Below are 15894 nucleotides of genomic sequence, written 5' to 3' on the forward strand. Positions count from 1 at the left end.
TAGGAAGTGGGGAGGATTCAAATGCACCTTCCCTCCTATTATAGAATCAGAGAAATGTAGGGATGGAAGACACCTCAAGAGGTCATCCAATCCATTGCCCTGTGCTGAGGCAGGATTAAGTATATCTAGGCCATCCCTGATAGGTATTTGTATAACCTGTTCTTAAAAGCCTCCAAGGACAAAGATGATATTAACCATCCCAGGTAACATGTTCCAGTGCTTAACTATCCTTATAATTAGAAGCCTAATATCCAACCTAAATCTCCATTGCTTCATATTAAGCTGATTATTTCCTGTCTTACCTTAGGTGGACAAGGATAACAACTGATCACCTTTTACATACTTGAAGACTATTACCATGTCCCCCTCCAGTCTTTTTCTCTCTAGACTAAACACGCCCAATTAATTCCACCTTTCCTCAGAGGCCATGTTTTCTAAATCTCTTATTTTTGTTGCTCTTCTCTGGATTCTCCTCAATTTGTTAACATCTTTCTTGAAGTGTGGCATCCAAAACTGGACAGAATACTCCAGCTGAGGCCTCACCAGTTCTGAGTAGAGTAGAACAATTAGCTCCCATGTTTTACATGTGACATTCATGTTAACACATCCCAGGATGAGATTTGCCATCTTTGCAACAGCATCACACTTGTTGACTCACCATTCAGTTTGTGAACCGCTATAACCCCCAGATACTTTTCAGAAGTACTACTGCCTCGCCTGTTTGTTCCCCATTTTGTATGTGTCCACTTCCTGCAGAAGGTGCTCCATGCAAGTTGTGATCCTCACCAGCAAGTGGGAGATGGGGAGTGGGTAGTCAGCATCCTTCCCCTGCTGGTATCATTGGGATTCCCTAGGCATCAGGCTGCAATAGCTTTCCCAGAGAGCCCGCTTCATACTGGGGATCCTCCTCTGAAGGGGGTCCTAGGAGTAAGGAGTCCAAATAGAACAGCTCTATTGGAGCCCCAGCAACAGGGAGTTGGCAGTTGGGGAGGGGTGTGGGTCCTGGGACTCCAGAGCTGGCGCAGAGGCTTGGGTCTGAATGTAGATGGTTCTGACCTCCTGCAAATCCTGTGGGATTTGGGGATCAATCCAGCTTCATTCTGTAGAGGGAATGCCCTGCTCCCTCAAAGGAACAATGTGTGTGTGTGGATCTATGATGGGGATGCCTACAAAGATTCCTTTTTGTGGATTTTACTTCAGGAGTGGACGACGTAGCCCGTGGTTGGGTTATCTCCATGGTGGGATTTGAGCATGTGTTGAAGTCATTTGAGCATGAACCATTTTTACACATGGTCCTAGGTAACTTTGGGCTTGTCTACATGAACATGTAGTTCGCGATAAGTTAGCATATGAATCTACCCCACACTAGCCTGCCTCAGACCAACTCTCTGTGTGGAGCCTGCTGACGAGCACTAACCTTTCTTTAGGTTAGGGCTCTCCAGCAGGGGCCACATGAACAGCTATTGCCTGGCAGATTTACACCCAAGCTTGCCATACACTAAATGTTCATGGAAACAAATCCTTAGTCTGAACTTTAATGAAGATGGAGTCAGCCAGGCAATAGTCACAACAAGGCCTACAGATGTCACCTGAAAGCTGTATCCTTTTTATTATACAGTCTTTCCCCCTGCTGTTTGTTAGCTGCCCACAAGGGAATTGTCTGGAGTTGTTTGACTGAAAGAGTAGGAGTGTGCTGGTCATTAGTTCACAGTGTCTAATTGTAGTGTTAACTCCTCCTATATACCAGTGCAGAGTGAGAGCATATGACACTGCTCTCACCTACCCCCCCACTCTGACTCAGTCCCTGTTAGATTCCCCGCCCTACTCAGAAGCAGAGTTAATTGGACATGTAAGTGCGTACAAATACCTTAGACCCAATCCTGTTGCACTGAAGTTAATGGAAGTTTTGCCATGACTTCAATGAGAGCAGGAGCTATCCCATCAATTTTATTTGGCTCATAGTTTCATTGGGTCATAGCTTTTAATTAACGGCTTTCCAGGCCATGAGGAGGAAGAGGGATAGATAAGTAAGCCATGTCCTCATTGGTTTAGGTTTTGACAGCAAGGCCAGCCAACCCTGACCTTTACTTTTGTTCAGAAAGTATTCCCTGTGGTAGGATATTGCGTAAAATATAGCAGAGGTGGCTCCCCTAAACCTCATTTTGGTTGATGACCCAGAAGAATGGATAGCTCCTATGGTCTTGTCTGCACTATACACATTTTCTAAATCTTGCTCGCCAGTGCTAACACTGGTGCAGCTTCTGTAAACAAAGCTCCTATGGCTGCAGCTCTTTTTAATAGTGTTTCACTTAAATCTGCTGAGAGCAGTGATAACGAGCCAATAGATGGGGGTGGAGGAAACTTTGTTGAGATGTGGAGAGTAGAGCTACAACAGAAAGGGAATGCCTGAAAGTCCAAATTGCTTTGAATTTGACTTTTTAGAAGACTCTGATTAAAGTAGACCCTGAAGATAGATATGCACTTCCCCTCCCCTCACTTCATCATAACCCTCTTTACTTACTTTGTGTATTATGATGAATCTGGTATGTTGGTACATTTGTTGTATTTGGAAAAAATAATAAATATGAACAAGTGTAGCTATTCTAGTCAGCTCCTCTGCGTCATCTAAAAATCCAATTTAAATACTGTTCTAGTTATATCATAAATGCAGTGCAACAGTTGCTGAGCTCAGCTGACATAACTGCAGCCCTATAGATCTGGGTTCAAATCCTAGATAAAAAGGCTATGGTTTAAACTGGCAATGACTGTGAAAATACAGTCTCTAACTAGGGAAGTTGACAAAGACAGTTCCAGAAAATATACCAAGCCCAGAAATCTTCTGATGGCAAACATCAGCTGAAGCAAGGGACTCAAAACAAAACTACATGAAGTGGCAGATCAATCAAGTAGCAAATTCAGAAACCATGGTTAACATTTTCAAACATGCCTAAGTGATTTGGAGTTACTACATACCTTTGAAAATTTTAACTTATGTTGTTAATTGAAATTATTCAGTCTCCGTTATAGGAAGATTGATATTATGGAATTTATGTAAAAGATAGCTGTAGTGTTTGTGTATGCGTAGATAGTTACTACAGAGAGCACCCAAAAATAGGGGGGAGGGAAGGAAGGGGAAGATCAACAGGAAATAACCCAAGAACAGAAAAAGATATAGAAGCTGAGAGGTTTGTTATTGAACCAAATGAGGTTTTAAATTTTTGATACAGAACATGTTGCATGGCATTTTGCTTCCTTTTTGTAGATAAATTTTGAGGTTTAAGGCTAGATCCAACATTCACTAAAGTCTTCCTATTGATTTCAGGGAGCTTGGGATTGGATTCTTAAGCAGGTTGACATCATCCCTTTAAAAGTTCCCTTCCTTTTGAACAAACTAGTGTGCAAAATGCTAATGCAAATACATATACTTTGCCTTTTCATTTCCAACATCATCAGCTGAAAGCAACTAAACAAAACCCGTGGATATTTGAATATTGTAATTTTAGTGAGTCGACAAACATTTGCGTGTGGACTTTAACCAGTTTGTTTCACATGTGAATCAATGCTGGAGAAAAAGCTGCAAAGAGAAAATGGAAAGAAGAAAGGGCAGGGTAGTAAAGAATGGAAGAAGCGGAGGAAGTAGGAGGTCAGAGGAAGAGAATGACAGAGAGGCACAGCCAAACCATAATATTGTTGGTAAAGTTGGTAAAGCCATTTGTCATATTGGGGTGTGGGAGGGGAAGTGTTACATCTGCTTTAGTACGCTGTGGGAACTTTTATTTAACCCCTTTCAGTGGTGGGTTCTTCAGCTCCACACAGAATCACCAGTATGGGGTGGAGTGGGGTTAGATCTCATACAAAATCTTACCGGAAAAATTTAGTTGAAGTTGACTTATATATGAGCACTGTCATATGGAAGGAATATTGGAGGAAGGGCCATAAGATAAATAAAAACAACAATTCAGAATTAGGAAAGGCCTGAAGTAGTCTGCTGTGGCTATGCTCAGATCTGTCTTTTGTTGTTAATCTATTAGATCTTTATACTTCCAGAACTTAAGAGTAGAATTTTCAAAAGTTCCCAGCACTGGCCTAACTCTGTTCCAATTGAAACCAACCATTGACTTCAATGGAAACAGACTTAGGCCAAGGCAAAGGAATTTAGAAAAATCCCACCCTAAAAGTGATGCTAAGTCCATCTTTTAAAAATACCTTGTTTCACATTTAAAATGGATAAAATAATTTTGCCTAAACTCTTTACTCCCACAAAATCTTTCCTTATGTCTAGGTCTCTTGTCAGGGCAATTATCACAAAAAACATTCCCTTTGCCTTTATTGTTAGACTGATTTTTTTTCCACAACTTCCCTTATTTTATAGCATTAACTTGTTTACTAAACTAAGCAAATTTTATGTGCAGTTCAAAGAGGAAGTATATGCAAAAGTGAGCATCCCTTTTGCATAAAGCAGAAACACTGTGGGCTTTAAAATGCCAGACTTCAGGAAAATAATCTGTTTTGTTTCTAAAATAAAGCAAAACTGCAGAAATGTTGATCTGGTTTTATGCACTCCTTGATATTGAAATATTTTATTATGCAGGCATGGTAATGACTCCATAATTAGTCTTATGTTAAGCTTTTGCCTTTGAGACTTTAAAGCCTCATAGAATCATAGAATATCAGGGTTGGAAGGGACCTCAGGAGGTCATCTAGTCCAACCCCCTGCTCAAAGCAGGACCAATCCCCAATTAAATCATCCCAGCCAGGGCTTTGTCAAGCCTGACCTTAAAAACTTCTAAGGAAGGAGATTCTACCACCTCCCTAGGTAACGCATTCCAGTGTTTCACCACCCTCCTAGTGAAAATTTTTTTCCTAATATCCAACCTAAACCTCCCCCACTGCAACTTGAGACCATTACTCCTCGTTCTGTCATCTGCCACCACTGAGAACAGTCTAGAGCCATCCTCTTTGGAACCACCTCTCAGGTAGTTGAAAGCAGCTACCAAATACTGCTCACTGTAGCTCAGACCTCTAGCACAAGTTGGAAGAGGATGTCTGAGTTTTTCTGAAGGTTGGACCTGAGAATGTGCAGCTCCCATTGACTTCAGTTGGCACTTTGTGTGCTCAGCCCCTTTAAAAGTCAGAGCCATTGAATGCACTAAAAAGTGTTCCTGGAATAATTATATAAACATCCCAAAGTCCTTCTTTTCTAAAATTTGGGCTGGTGAGTCTCACCTTTGTCCAGATCTCATTTGCAAATAAACAGCCATCTGTGCAAGCTTTAAACTCAGAGACACACCTGTCCGTCACAGATGCACTACAATGAAGTTTGCACTGTTCTACATGTAATTTTTTTCTAACTTTGCCCATGAAGTAGTTCTTCTAACAGCAGCTGCCAGCACACCTACACTCAGTTACTGCTGTTCTCTGGCACTGCCTCTCAACGTATTTGACTCACCAGGAGGCTGAGCACAGAACCAGGTGAACCAGGGAAGAACAGTGGGTAACAGCGGGGTCTGTGAGTAAGAGTCTGACTGTAGCCAGCATAAAGGTGAATGATCAGTTTTAGGGGTGCAGATGGATGCTTAAATATTTGGGGAACAGAGGAAGAGAACTGGTCTGAGAGTCATCTTTTACCCCTAGTCACAACATCCATCTGAAATACCACTATTACTAATGCCCCTTGGAATTGGGGAACATGTTTCTCCTCCACACTTTACAGCGTTGGTCTACTGATCATTCTTTGGTGTATCAGATCAGGACTTCCCCAAAGCAGACTAGAGGTCCAGTTCTGGCAGAGGAAGTCATGCAAGGACTCACCAAATTCCTCTAACTCCATACTGCAAGTAATGTAAAACCTTATAGTTGATCTCATACTGTCCCCATGTCCACTCAACACACTGTCCAATTCATCAAGGCATCCATATCCCAACTAACGCAATGGTCAGAATGCAGGTTCTGTGGTAGTCTGACTTAGAGGAACTGGTTAAGGTGATGTGTAAGGGTGAAGGAACGTTACAGAAACTTCCGCTAATTTGACATTTCTTTGCTTTAAAGGGCTAGCCTCACTGGGTTTCTCATGCCAGCAACCTTTAACTGGGTTTTATTGAGGGTGGGATTTTTGGGGTGTGAGGGAGGAAAACACCTATTTAGAATCTGTCATCCCTTAAGGCTTGATCCAAAACCCACTGAAGTGTTTTACAAACTATGGGCTAGAATCAGCCCCATTTGCAGTGGGTGAAAACCAGCTGTGTGCAACAGAAGATTCCCCCTGCTGAGAGGTAGGCAGGGATTTGGAATTTATTTTTTTGTATTCTTACAATTCAGGGGTTCCACTGAGGGAGGGTGTTTAAATGTATGGCTGGGCTGCCGTAGAGGCTGCCAGTAGGGACTGCCCAGATAGTACACTTGAAGCAGCATGTTTCCTGGGTAGCCTGGCTATGTTCCCTCTACAGCCTAGCTTGCCCACTTTCTGGGCTGTGGTACCTGGCTCCTGGTCTGCCCACAGAGATGACGTGGTGGGCACCTTGTGCCATGGTGACCAATTATGGGGATTACTTTATATTAAGTGGGATTCACAGGTCTAGTTTCCATGGGTGAAACCTGGCAGAAAATGGATTATATAATCCACACACCCAGCTTCAGGAAAGGAATGCATCCATTTCTTGGGTGGAGTGTGGGAGATATTTGCATTGGGAATATTTGTACAATTGTAGCTACGCAGCTGCAATCCCCACTGTAGATGTGCTGCATCAGTGCAAGCCCCATATTGCATTGCAACAATACTGGGGAGTTGCATTGGTGCAATAGTGGTACAAATATTCCCAGTACAGACAAGCTGTTAGGCAGGCAAGCAGTACATAGCACATTGTAGAAAAATGATGAGAAGGATTTATTTTATTTTTTTTTGGCCAAGGATACAGCTTCAAATCCCTGCTGCTACAAGTAGTTCTGTGGAATCTTAACGTTCGTGTAGAACAAATGGAAACTCTGCTGTTAGTCTAATCCTGAGTACACCCACCCATCCTCAGTTGGTGCCAATCACCAAAGCTCCATTGAATTCCATGGAGATACGCTCATTTACACCAGCTGAGGAGAATCTGGCCCAGTAAAGCTTGGTATGATCTCTGAACTCTTTCAGGTGGCTGTTTTCCATAACAAAACCTATCAATTGTTTTCTGCCTTTGAAGATGTCAGTAACTGCTACAATACTTGCGTTATCCTTACAGAGGGAAGAAACGTTAAGTTGATCCTGCTGCCGTTTGCTTTCAGGGAGTCAAAATATTTCAACTAAGCCATCTCCTCTGTGGAGGTGGTTTTGCATTGTGCAGGCAGAGGGGTGCAAGAGTAGGGACACTGTTGGAGCTTCAGTTATACTGAAATGGGCTAAAGTCAGTACCGGGCAAATTAGTCGAAACAATAGTAAAGAATAAAATTGTCAGACACCTAGAAGAACATAAATTGTTGCGCAAAAGTCAAGATGGTTTCTGTAAATGGTTTCTGTAAAGACATCATCATGTCTTACTAATCTATTAGAGTTCTTTGAAGGGATCAACAAACATGTGGACAAGGGGGATCCAGTGGACATAGTGTACTTAGATTTCCAGAAGCCTTTGACATGGTCCCTCACCAAAGGCTCTTACATAAATTAAGTTGTCATGGGATAAGAGGGAAGATCCTTTCATGGATTGAGAACTGGTTAAAAGACAGAGAACAAAGGGTAGGAATAAATGGTAAATTTTCAGAATGGAAAGGGGTAACTAGTGGTGTTCCCCAAGGGTCAGTCCTAGGACCAATCCTATTCAACTTATTCATTAGTGATCTGGAGAAAGGGGTAAACAGTGAGGTGGCAAAGTTTGCACACGATACTAACCTGCTCAAGACAGTTAAGACCAAAGCAGACTGTGAAGAACTTCTAAAAGATCTCACAAAACTAAGTGATTGGGCAACAAATTGGCAAATGAAATTTAATGTGGATAAATGTAAATAATGCACACTGGAAAAAATAACCCCAGCTGTACATACAATATGATGGGGGCTAATTTAGCTACAGCTAATCAGGAGAAAGATCTTGGGCAGCATGTTTAAAACAAATAAAAGGAAGTTTTTCTTCAACCTGTGGAACTCCTTGCCTGAGGAGGTTGTGAAGGCTAGGACTATAACAGGGTTTAAAAGAGAACTGGATAAATTCATGGAGGCTAAGTCCATTAATGGCTATTAGCCAGGATGGGTAAGGAATGGTGTCCCTAGCCTCTGTTTGTCAGAGGGTGGAGATGGATGGCAGGAAAGAGATCACTTGATCATTACCTGTTAGGTTCACTCCCTCTGGGGCACCTGGCATTGGCCACTGTCGGCAGACAGGATACTGGGCTGAATGGACCTTTGGTCTGACCCAGTATGGCCGTTCTTATGTGCTTGATTATGCAGTCAGAAAGCAGAGAAATATTCACCCTCACAACAGACAGCCAATCTGTTTGTGGAGAATGAGGGGGAATAGCTGTTGTTGTTTTTTATGAATAGTACATGCACCTCAGTTTATGAGCTTGACATTTTCTGTCTGACTGCAGGAAGGTGAATTAAAAGGGGCTGTTAGGAAGCAAGCTGGAAGTGAACAATGGTCAGAGATGAGACCTCCCTGGGTAAACAACTTCAAGCGAGCTAGGGGAACAATGGCTGAACTATTAATTGAGAAGTTGCTCTTTCCAGGCACCAGCCAAAAGTTACGCAGCCATTTTGCCAAGGCTAGAGTCTAGTGATCAAAAGGACTCTCAGCACTTAAAAGCACCCCCTTGGAGAAAGGACGAGGGGAGTTACCACCAGCTGTGGAAGGTGAGACACTAACAGAAAGACTCAAAGAGGCAGAGAATACAGCAGGGCAGTCAGAGGCTGTATGGGATGTGTCTGAGGCAGATAAGTTTGCTTAAGGTTTGAGAGAAGTACTAAGGTATAAGCAAGACCCAGACATGGGACTTTTGTGGTTTTTAACCCTTTTCTATGCTTGACATGTACCTTTGCGTGGATAGACAATACCTTTGTTTAGAAGGAGTTGTCCTGAGACCCTTTGATCAGCTGTTGATCACATGCACCCAGAGAGAAGTTACTTACAGGTGCCCGATTCATTTGGGTCTGTCATGTTAATGTGGCTGGAATTGGGAGGTTGCCATTCCAGGATCCTGTCTAAGAGTGATACAACCATGGGGACCCACCCAAAGAGGGATGAAAGTAGCAAAACCTGTCACCTGAGAAACGTACTCATAAGGGACTGTAAAGAGGTATAAGGCACTGTTTGCCCTGTAACTATGATAGTATGGTGGGAATAAAGGATGTAAAATATTATTTCTCCCTTAACTTCAGCAGAGCTATGTCAATTTACATAGCTGATGACCTGGACCCCTTTCTTGAAAAATATTCAGATAAGAAAAAGTGACTTTTATCAATTATAGGTTTCAGAGTAGCAGTCGTGTTAGTCTGTATTCGCAAAAAGAAAAGGAGGACTTGTGGCACCTTAGAGACTAACAAATTTATTTGAGCATAAGCTTTCGTGAGCTACAGCTCACTTCATCGGATGCAATTATGTAGTGCAAAATCTAGAAAAATGTGAAAAGTCATGCTTCACCCATCACAAAAGTGTTGTGAAGCTTATCACTTATTAATTTTTGCAAAGCATTTTTGGGTCCTGGAATGTTAGCAATGGAAATGCAAAGTTCGAATAGAGCTGTAGAAATACAAAGTTTTATTATTACTGGTATATTAATTATTGCTGGTACATTGTATGTTTCATCTAAATTTATTTTTGATTTCAGTGTACATAAAATATACCTCACCTAAAATGCTGACTCTTATAAATTATAAAATTGCCATGCAAGTCTACCATTTCTTAATTTCCATGATGTCAGGAGCATTTAAAAGTACAGTAAGCAGCCACAGTGCATAGTCTAGAAAATTTTTGTTTGGATTTGTTGGATTCTCCCTGCAATAGGGGGATTTTCTCATGGTCAGGTAAACTGGTTTTAGAGTTTGTGTTGTACCACACTGCCAACTCAAAGCAGCTGCATCATAGCAGAATCTGGGCCCTGGAGAAGATGCGGGCCCCATCCAGAGTTTCGATTTGTCCCATTACAAAGATAAATTTTGAGATGTTCAGATCCAGGATTTTGTTTTTGTCCCACATCTAATATAGAGTTCACATATGCAGTGGGGAGTGCAATAGTAGACTTCTGCTGAGGTCTAAAGCAGCTCAAACAATCCTTAATTAATAAAACAACAACACTGAAGCAGAAATGTCCCATGGCTTGTTTCAACAGCTGAACAAAACAGTGATGAATATAACCCTGCATTGTATGGAAGGGAATTTTGTGCATAGACAAAGAACATTATACCCGTAAAAGCTCATGTCCCAGAAATATTCCCAGGAAGTACTGCACACACTCCCAGTGCTCAAACGGAGAGGAGGGCAGTAGTGGATATTCTATATCTTCTCTACTCACAACTGCCCAGTGAAGAAAGGAGAAAAAACAATGGAGCATGCCATTGGTTTCCTCCTCAACCTCAGCACCAATGTCACTTCCAAAGGCTTGCCAAGAGCAGTAATAAGAGGGAACCCCGGTTCCTTTTCCGGAAAAGGAAAAGTTTTAAAGGCCAGAGATGAATTCATTTAACAATCTGAATGACTTCTGCAGAGTCTGCAAAAGATTTATTGTGCATGTGATAATTTATATATTATAAATGAACTTACCTGCTGGCTATCCTTTGCAATGGGCATGACTGGCCACCTGTGCTATTGAAGTTGCTATGCAGTGTGTCAGGTTAAAAGGCATTGAATGCTGCTTCCTTTTCCTATTGTGAAAGGAGACATTTCTTGTATAGCCAATGCACCCTTCCTATTAAACCTATAAAAAGAAAAGAAAACAGCAGTAGCACCTGCTGAAACCAATCGCTGTACTCAGGGAATGAATAGGAGCCTAGTCAAGCAAATGTGTATGCAAATAATAGATATGAATGTCTCTGCACCAATAAGGGGTAAATGACCATCAGAATCTGACATCTAAAAGGATCACACTTTACATATTTATACATTTTCTAGGTGATGTGTTCAACTAAATGCACCAGAGTGGATGCGGAATAAATGTATCAGTGAAGCTAGTTAACCCTCTGAATGTCCTTGCCAAGAGACAAGTGACCTACATGGACTTCTCCCCAGCTGCAGAAAACCTGGTACACCCTCCTCAGGGCACTGAGGCACAATCCAAGTCCTCTCTTAACTCTCTGCTCATTAGATTCCAAATCAAAACCTCTTCAAGCTGCAGAAACTCTCCCTCAAGATAAGTAACTTCAATAAGTAATGCATAGACCTTCCCTACATAAAAGCAGTATTATGGCTGGTGTTATTTTGCATTTCTTTTACCACCAACAGATTATACGTTGCATCAAAATCCTTCCTTTCAGTGTCACAATATTGCTGCCTCCTTGAGCAGCTTCCTGAATGGGGTTGTTGGATACCTAGGGCCAGAGCCTCAGTTGGTACAAATCAGCATAGCTCCATTGACTTCCATGGAGTTATTCCAGTTTACACCAGCTGAGAAGGATCTGGCCCAATAAAGCTTGGTGTGAATGTTGAACTCTTTCAGATGGCTGTTTTCTATGACGCATTCCTTCAATTGTTTTCTGCCTTCTGAGATGGTATTAACTGCCATGGTTTGTATTTTTTTTTTTTTTTTTTTTTTGGATTTGGTGAGCTTCAGGCCTTTCAGGGTTAAGATAATTTATGTTCTAAATACCCGGTGTCCATGATATAGATCTTGCTATTTTCCTTAGGCTCTAAATTCACCTGTCTTGCCTCTGCCAGACTGGATTCCTTTCCTTTATTTGGGTGGGGCAAGGGGGAGTAATTTTGGAGAATGAATTCCCCTGTGTCACACCAGGTCAAAAATTAATATGAAAGCAGGAAGACATCCATACCCTGTCTGTTGAGGAGAATAGCAGGTTTTGTTTCTCTCATGGGGGCCTGCATAATTCTTCTGGATTGCTTTAAAATTGTGTGTGTGTGTGTGTGCACACTTGTCTGTTTTTCTTCCTCTGACTATTTTGACTGTAATCCTGTTTCTGTTAACGTTTAAATTCCCATATCAGGAATCGTGTTGAATTTCATCATGTCATAATAGAAAGTTATTTATTTTTTCTCTGTTATAACTACAGTAAAACTTACTTTAAGCAACCAAGCAAGCAAGCAAGGGATTAGTGGAAAAATATGGTCACCTACAGCTGTGCTCTAACAGCTCGTCTAGATAGCATACTAGAGCTCTCTTCGTGCATGGTTCCAAGGTCCATGTGGCTTGCTGTAAATTTACACCCTCGCTTACCACGCACTAAATCACCATCTAGACAAGCCCTAAAAGCTGAATTAAATTGTTATGCAATTTTGAAGATACTAGTCATTTTTTTTTCAAAAATGCCTAGAGATTTTGTGTTCTTCCACTTTGAGGGCCCCTGCTTGAGGCACCTAGAAGACAGGCTTTAACATCTCAACCTGGGCTCCCAAAAGTGGAGACAGGTGAAATCACTAGTCACTTGAAGAGCTTGGTTACTGTACATCACAATAGTCACTTAAACTAGGGAGTTGCTTCTGAAAGGAATGTGCCCTTGAGCCCCAATGTACTCTCTATCTACGGGGAGTTGGGAGGGGATGGCATGTAGCTGAACACGCCAGCTTTATGGTAGCTGAGGTTTCCCCTCACAATAGGGGAATCATCAGCTGAACTTTTAAGGAAAGTTTCAAGTCATTTTGCTGCACACAGGAGAGCATTTTGCAACAGCAGCAGGACCAAGGACTGGGTCTCCTATGTTTGAAGAAAAGCATGATTTGCCTGTTATACCTGTCAAAGTTCTGATTGTGGATTATGCTTTGTTGTGCTCACACGCTGGCACAACAAACCTGCCAGTCTAATAGGGTATGAAATGTACATCCCTTTCCCTTGGATAACAAGCATCAGAATCTTTAAACGAGGCATTCTAAAATTTAATACATTTAGTTGAACTTCTGACATGATCTCTTGGCAACAAAGTTCTCTTGCTGGAACTCCTTGAGCACTTCAGATGGAAACGGATGCATTTCTGCAATTGTAGATGGCACCCCACCTTGCAGAGTTTGTGTGGTCATGGCTCATGAAGATTGGCCGCAGACACTTGAAGGTGAAGAGATGCAGCTCCCAATTTCCTTCTCTCTGGGCACAGCTGAATGTGAGCCGTAGGGCTACTTTTCCACGTACTGCCACCAAAACCTGAGGTTCACACGACCTTCACCTTTGCTGTTCACAAACGCGGAGGGTGAGATTTCAAAATCTTTGTGAGGCATGAACTGAACTGAGCTCACCATAAGAATGTGACTGATCAGCTTTGATGTTATCCTCTTTGAGCTCTTGATCATAAGCTGCTATAAAGTCCAAGAGTTGTAGAAGAAGCAGCCTCCACCATGCTTGAAATGTCAGTGTGTGGATCCGCATCACCCTGGCATATGATTGGCCATTCATATCTTGTTCTGTTGGAATTGGTCCATGAGCTCCACTTTCAGTACAGGCAACTGCTAACCCTGAAGCCTGTGTGTGCTGGCCTATACATTTTTGAAAGTTCATTGAGATATGGAGCCTTATTGTGGAATAAGCCACTCCCTCTGCTCCGATGTGGCCCATTTTAGTTCCATCAGAGCTTCACCAATATTAGAACCACATACTTCTGCCCAAGCATGGATAATATGTTTGCAAGAGTATTAAGGGTGTATAGCTCATGGGCAGGGGTTTGAATGATTGACAAGTATCCAATGGTGGTTGTTTCTGCTTCTGCTGTCACGTGCAAGTGGTTGAAATGTGTCCATCCACATTTTGGGTTCTCATTTTGATGTTTAATGATAAAGGCCACAACAGAAACTCTTGCCGGCACTGCAGCTTTGCAGTTTTCTTCAGATTCAGGGGACCACTCTCTGCAAACACAGTCCTTGAATACTGATTCTGTTGTATTATTTCTTACATTGGGTGGTATGATGGTGTCAACTGCATCAGGAATGCTGTGCTGCTGTTTGTTGCCTTTAGATCATCCAGCATCAGCTCAGAGGCAGGTCCTCTTTGCCAAGCAGCGATCTGGGTTTCATGGAACGGGCGCTTGCCATCCAGAGAAGCATCATGTACGTCAATATTGTCAGCTGGGAGTCAGGTTGGAAGGAATTACAGCACTGTTTCTAGCATCCATAGTTTATAGGATTTTCTCTGCTAGGGCTGTCCCCACCTTTAGGATTCCTTCATAACTAGTGCAGTGGCCACCCCTATGGAAAGTTAAAAGTTAAACAAGTTGTTTTGACTTTGTTGGCTAATGAAGGGTGCACTCAAGGCCTATATGCTTTGATGGCCATTCCTTTGCACCACTCACACCATATATATTGTCTTGAGCCATACTAAACACATTGAATTGCACTGATTCTTGTTTCTCAAAGTTCTCTTCATCACATTGTCCTCAAGAAGAGACTACCCCTCATACAGTGGGAGGGGGAACATGCAGGACTTAATTTGTAATGAAAGAGGTGCTGGGGCTCAATCAATTAGGTGCTGGGGCTCTAGCGATTATTTTACATTCATAACTGATGTGGCAAGCCCAGACACGCCAGGGCTATAAACTGCCAAGCCTTGAGTTACTGGAACTCAGCCCTGGCATAAATTAAGGCAGTGGGAACATGTACATGCTATTTGGAATGAAAGCAGCTACATTATCCTCACTGACACTGAAAGCTCTATAGCAAAGTATCTCCCTGAATTTTCAATGCAAACATGTACCAGTGACAGAAATATGTCTTCCTGGAGGTGGTAAATGGAGATGGCCATCTCCTCATGTTGGTGAGAATCTGTTATTTGTGAGATAGGTACATATTTATACTTGGCTAGAACTAAGAGTGTTTATCTCTCAGCAGGAGACCCATCAGGCAATGAAATGAAATGAAATGAACTAAATCCCTAATATGAGTTTGGAGTTTTTCCTTGAATGATGATCTTTGATTGATTGCCAGAGTGTGGAAGAATTTCAATTTCAGTTTCCTTTGCAAGTTTGCAGTAATGATGCCAAACATCAGATAGCTCATTTTGAAGCCAAAGCATTGCTGTGTCAGTAATTTTAGTGCCCTCACTCTTTTTCATCACAGACCTCATAAATGGGATTTAACAAGTCAGGTGATACTTGTCTTCAGCAGCTATGAGGTCATTTACTCCAGATACACAAACACTAATTTTGTGATCCAATACAGTTGCCTTCATTAACTGTTAACTCATGTTGATTGTAGTTAAAGAGATGAGTCTCTGTTTAGGATGCACTTCCTCACAAAACACGTATCATCTCCAGTCTATCTTCACAGTACTGTACTGTCTTGCATTATGGACACTGGTGTCTTTATTGGGATCACTACAGCTTGCCACACATGAGACATCAGTTACAGATGTTTACGTCTGCATTTTGCCTTTGTTAGTGTATTGGGCATAGCAATTTCTGTGACACACAACTGATACTGTCTGTTCTGAATGAAAGATGGCTCAATTCTGTCAATGGCCTCTCTGTATATGACGTCTTGCTGTTTTTTTCTGGTGACCATTGCCTCCCTTACTCTGAGCAATCCTTGTTCACCTGCTTCACTCACATTTTCTCTACTTAATTCTGGGCAAATAATGCAGACACTGTAGGAAACTGGTGTGGCTCTCTTGAGACTTACTACCAATTCCATAGTTTAGCTACACTCTAACCAATATGAAAAGAAAAGGAGTACTTATGGCACCTTAGAGACTAACAAATTTATTTGAGCATAAGCTTTCATGAGCTATGCATCCGATGAAATGAGCTGTAGCTCACGAAAGCTTATGCTCAAATAAATTTGTT

The 15894-nt window shown here is 41.9% G+C and overlaps 1 protein-coding gene across 1 annotated transcript in view; it reads right to left on the bottom strand.

Annotated features, from left to right (window-relative positions):
* The window catches only part of TRPM5 (transient receptor potential cation channel subfamily M member 5), a 78311-nt gene extending 62698 nt beyond the window's left edge, over positions 1-15613 (bottom strand). Inside the window, exons 1-2 of the mRNA XM_073350321.2 lie at positions 15469-15613; positions 14011-14182 (exon numbers count right to left, since the gene is read on the bottom strand). Of these exons, the coding sequence (XP_073206422.1) occupies positions 14011-14182; positions 15469-15613 (317 nt within the window). The remainder of the gene's footprint in view (positions 1-14010; positions 14183-15468) is intronic.
* Positions 15614-15894: the final 281 nt, after the last annotated feature.

The sequence above is a fragment of the Lepidochelys kempii genome, chromosome 6 (assembly GCF_965140285.1).
Source record: "Lepidochelys kempii isolate rLepKem1 chromosome 6, rLepKem1.hap1, whole genome shotgun sequence".
Classification (NCBI taxonomy): domain Eukaryota; kingdom Metazoa; phylum Chordata; order Testudines; family Cheloniidae; genus Lepidochelys; species Lepidochelys kempii.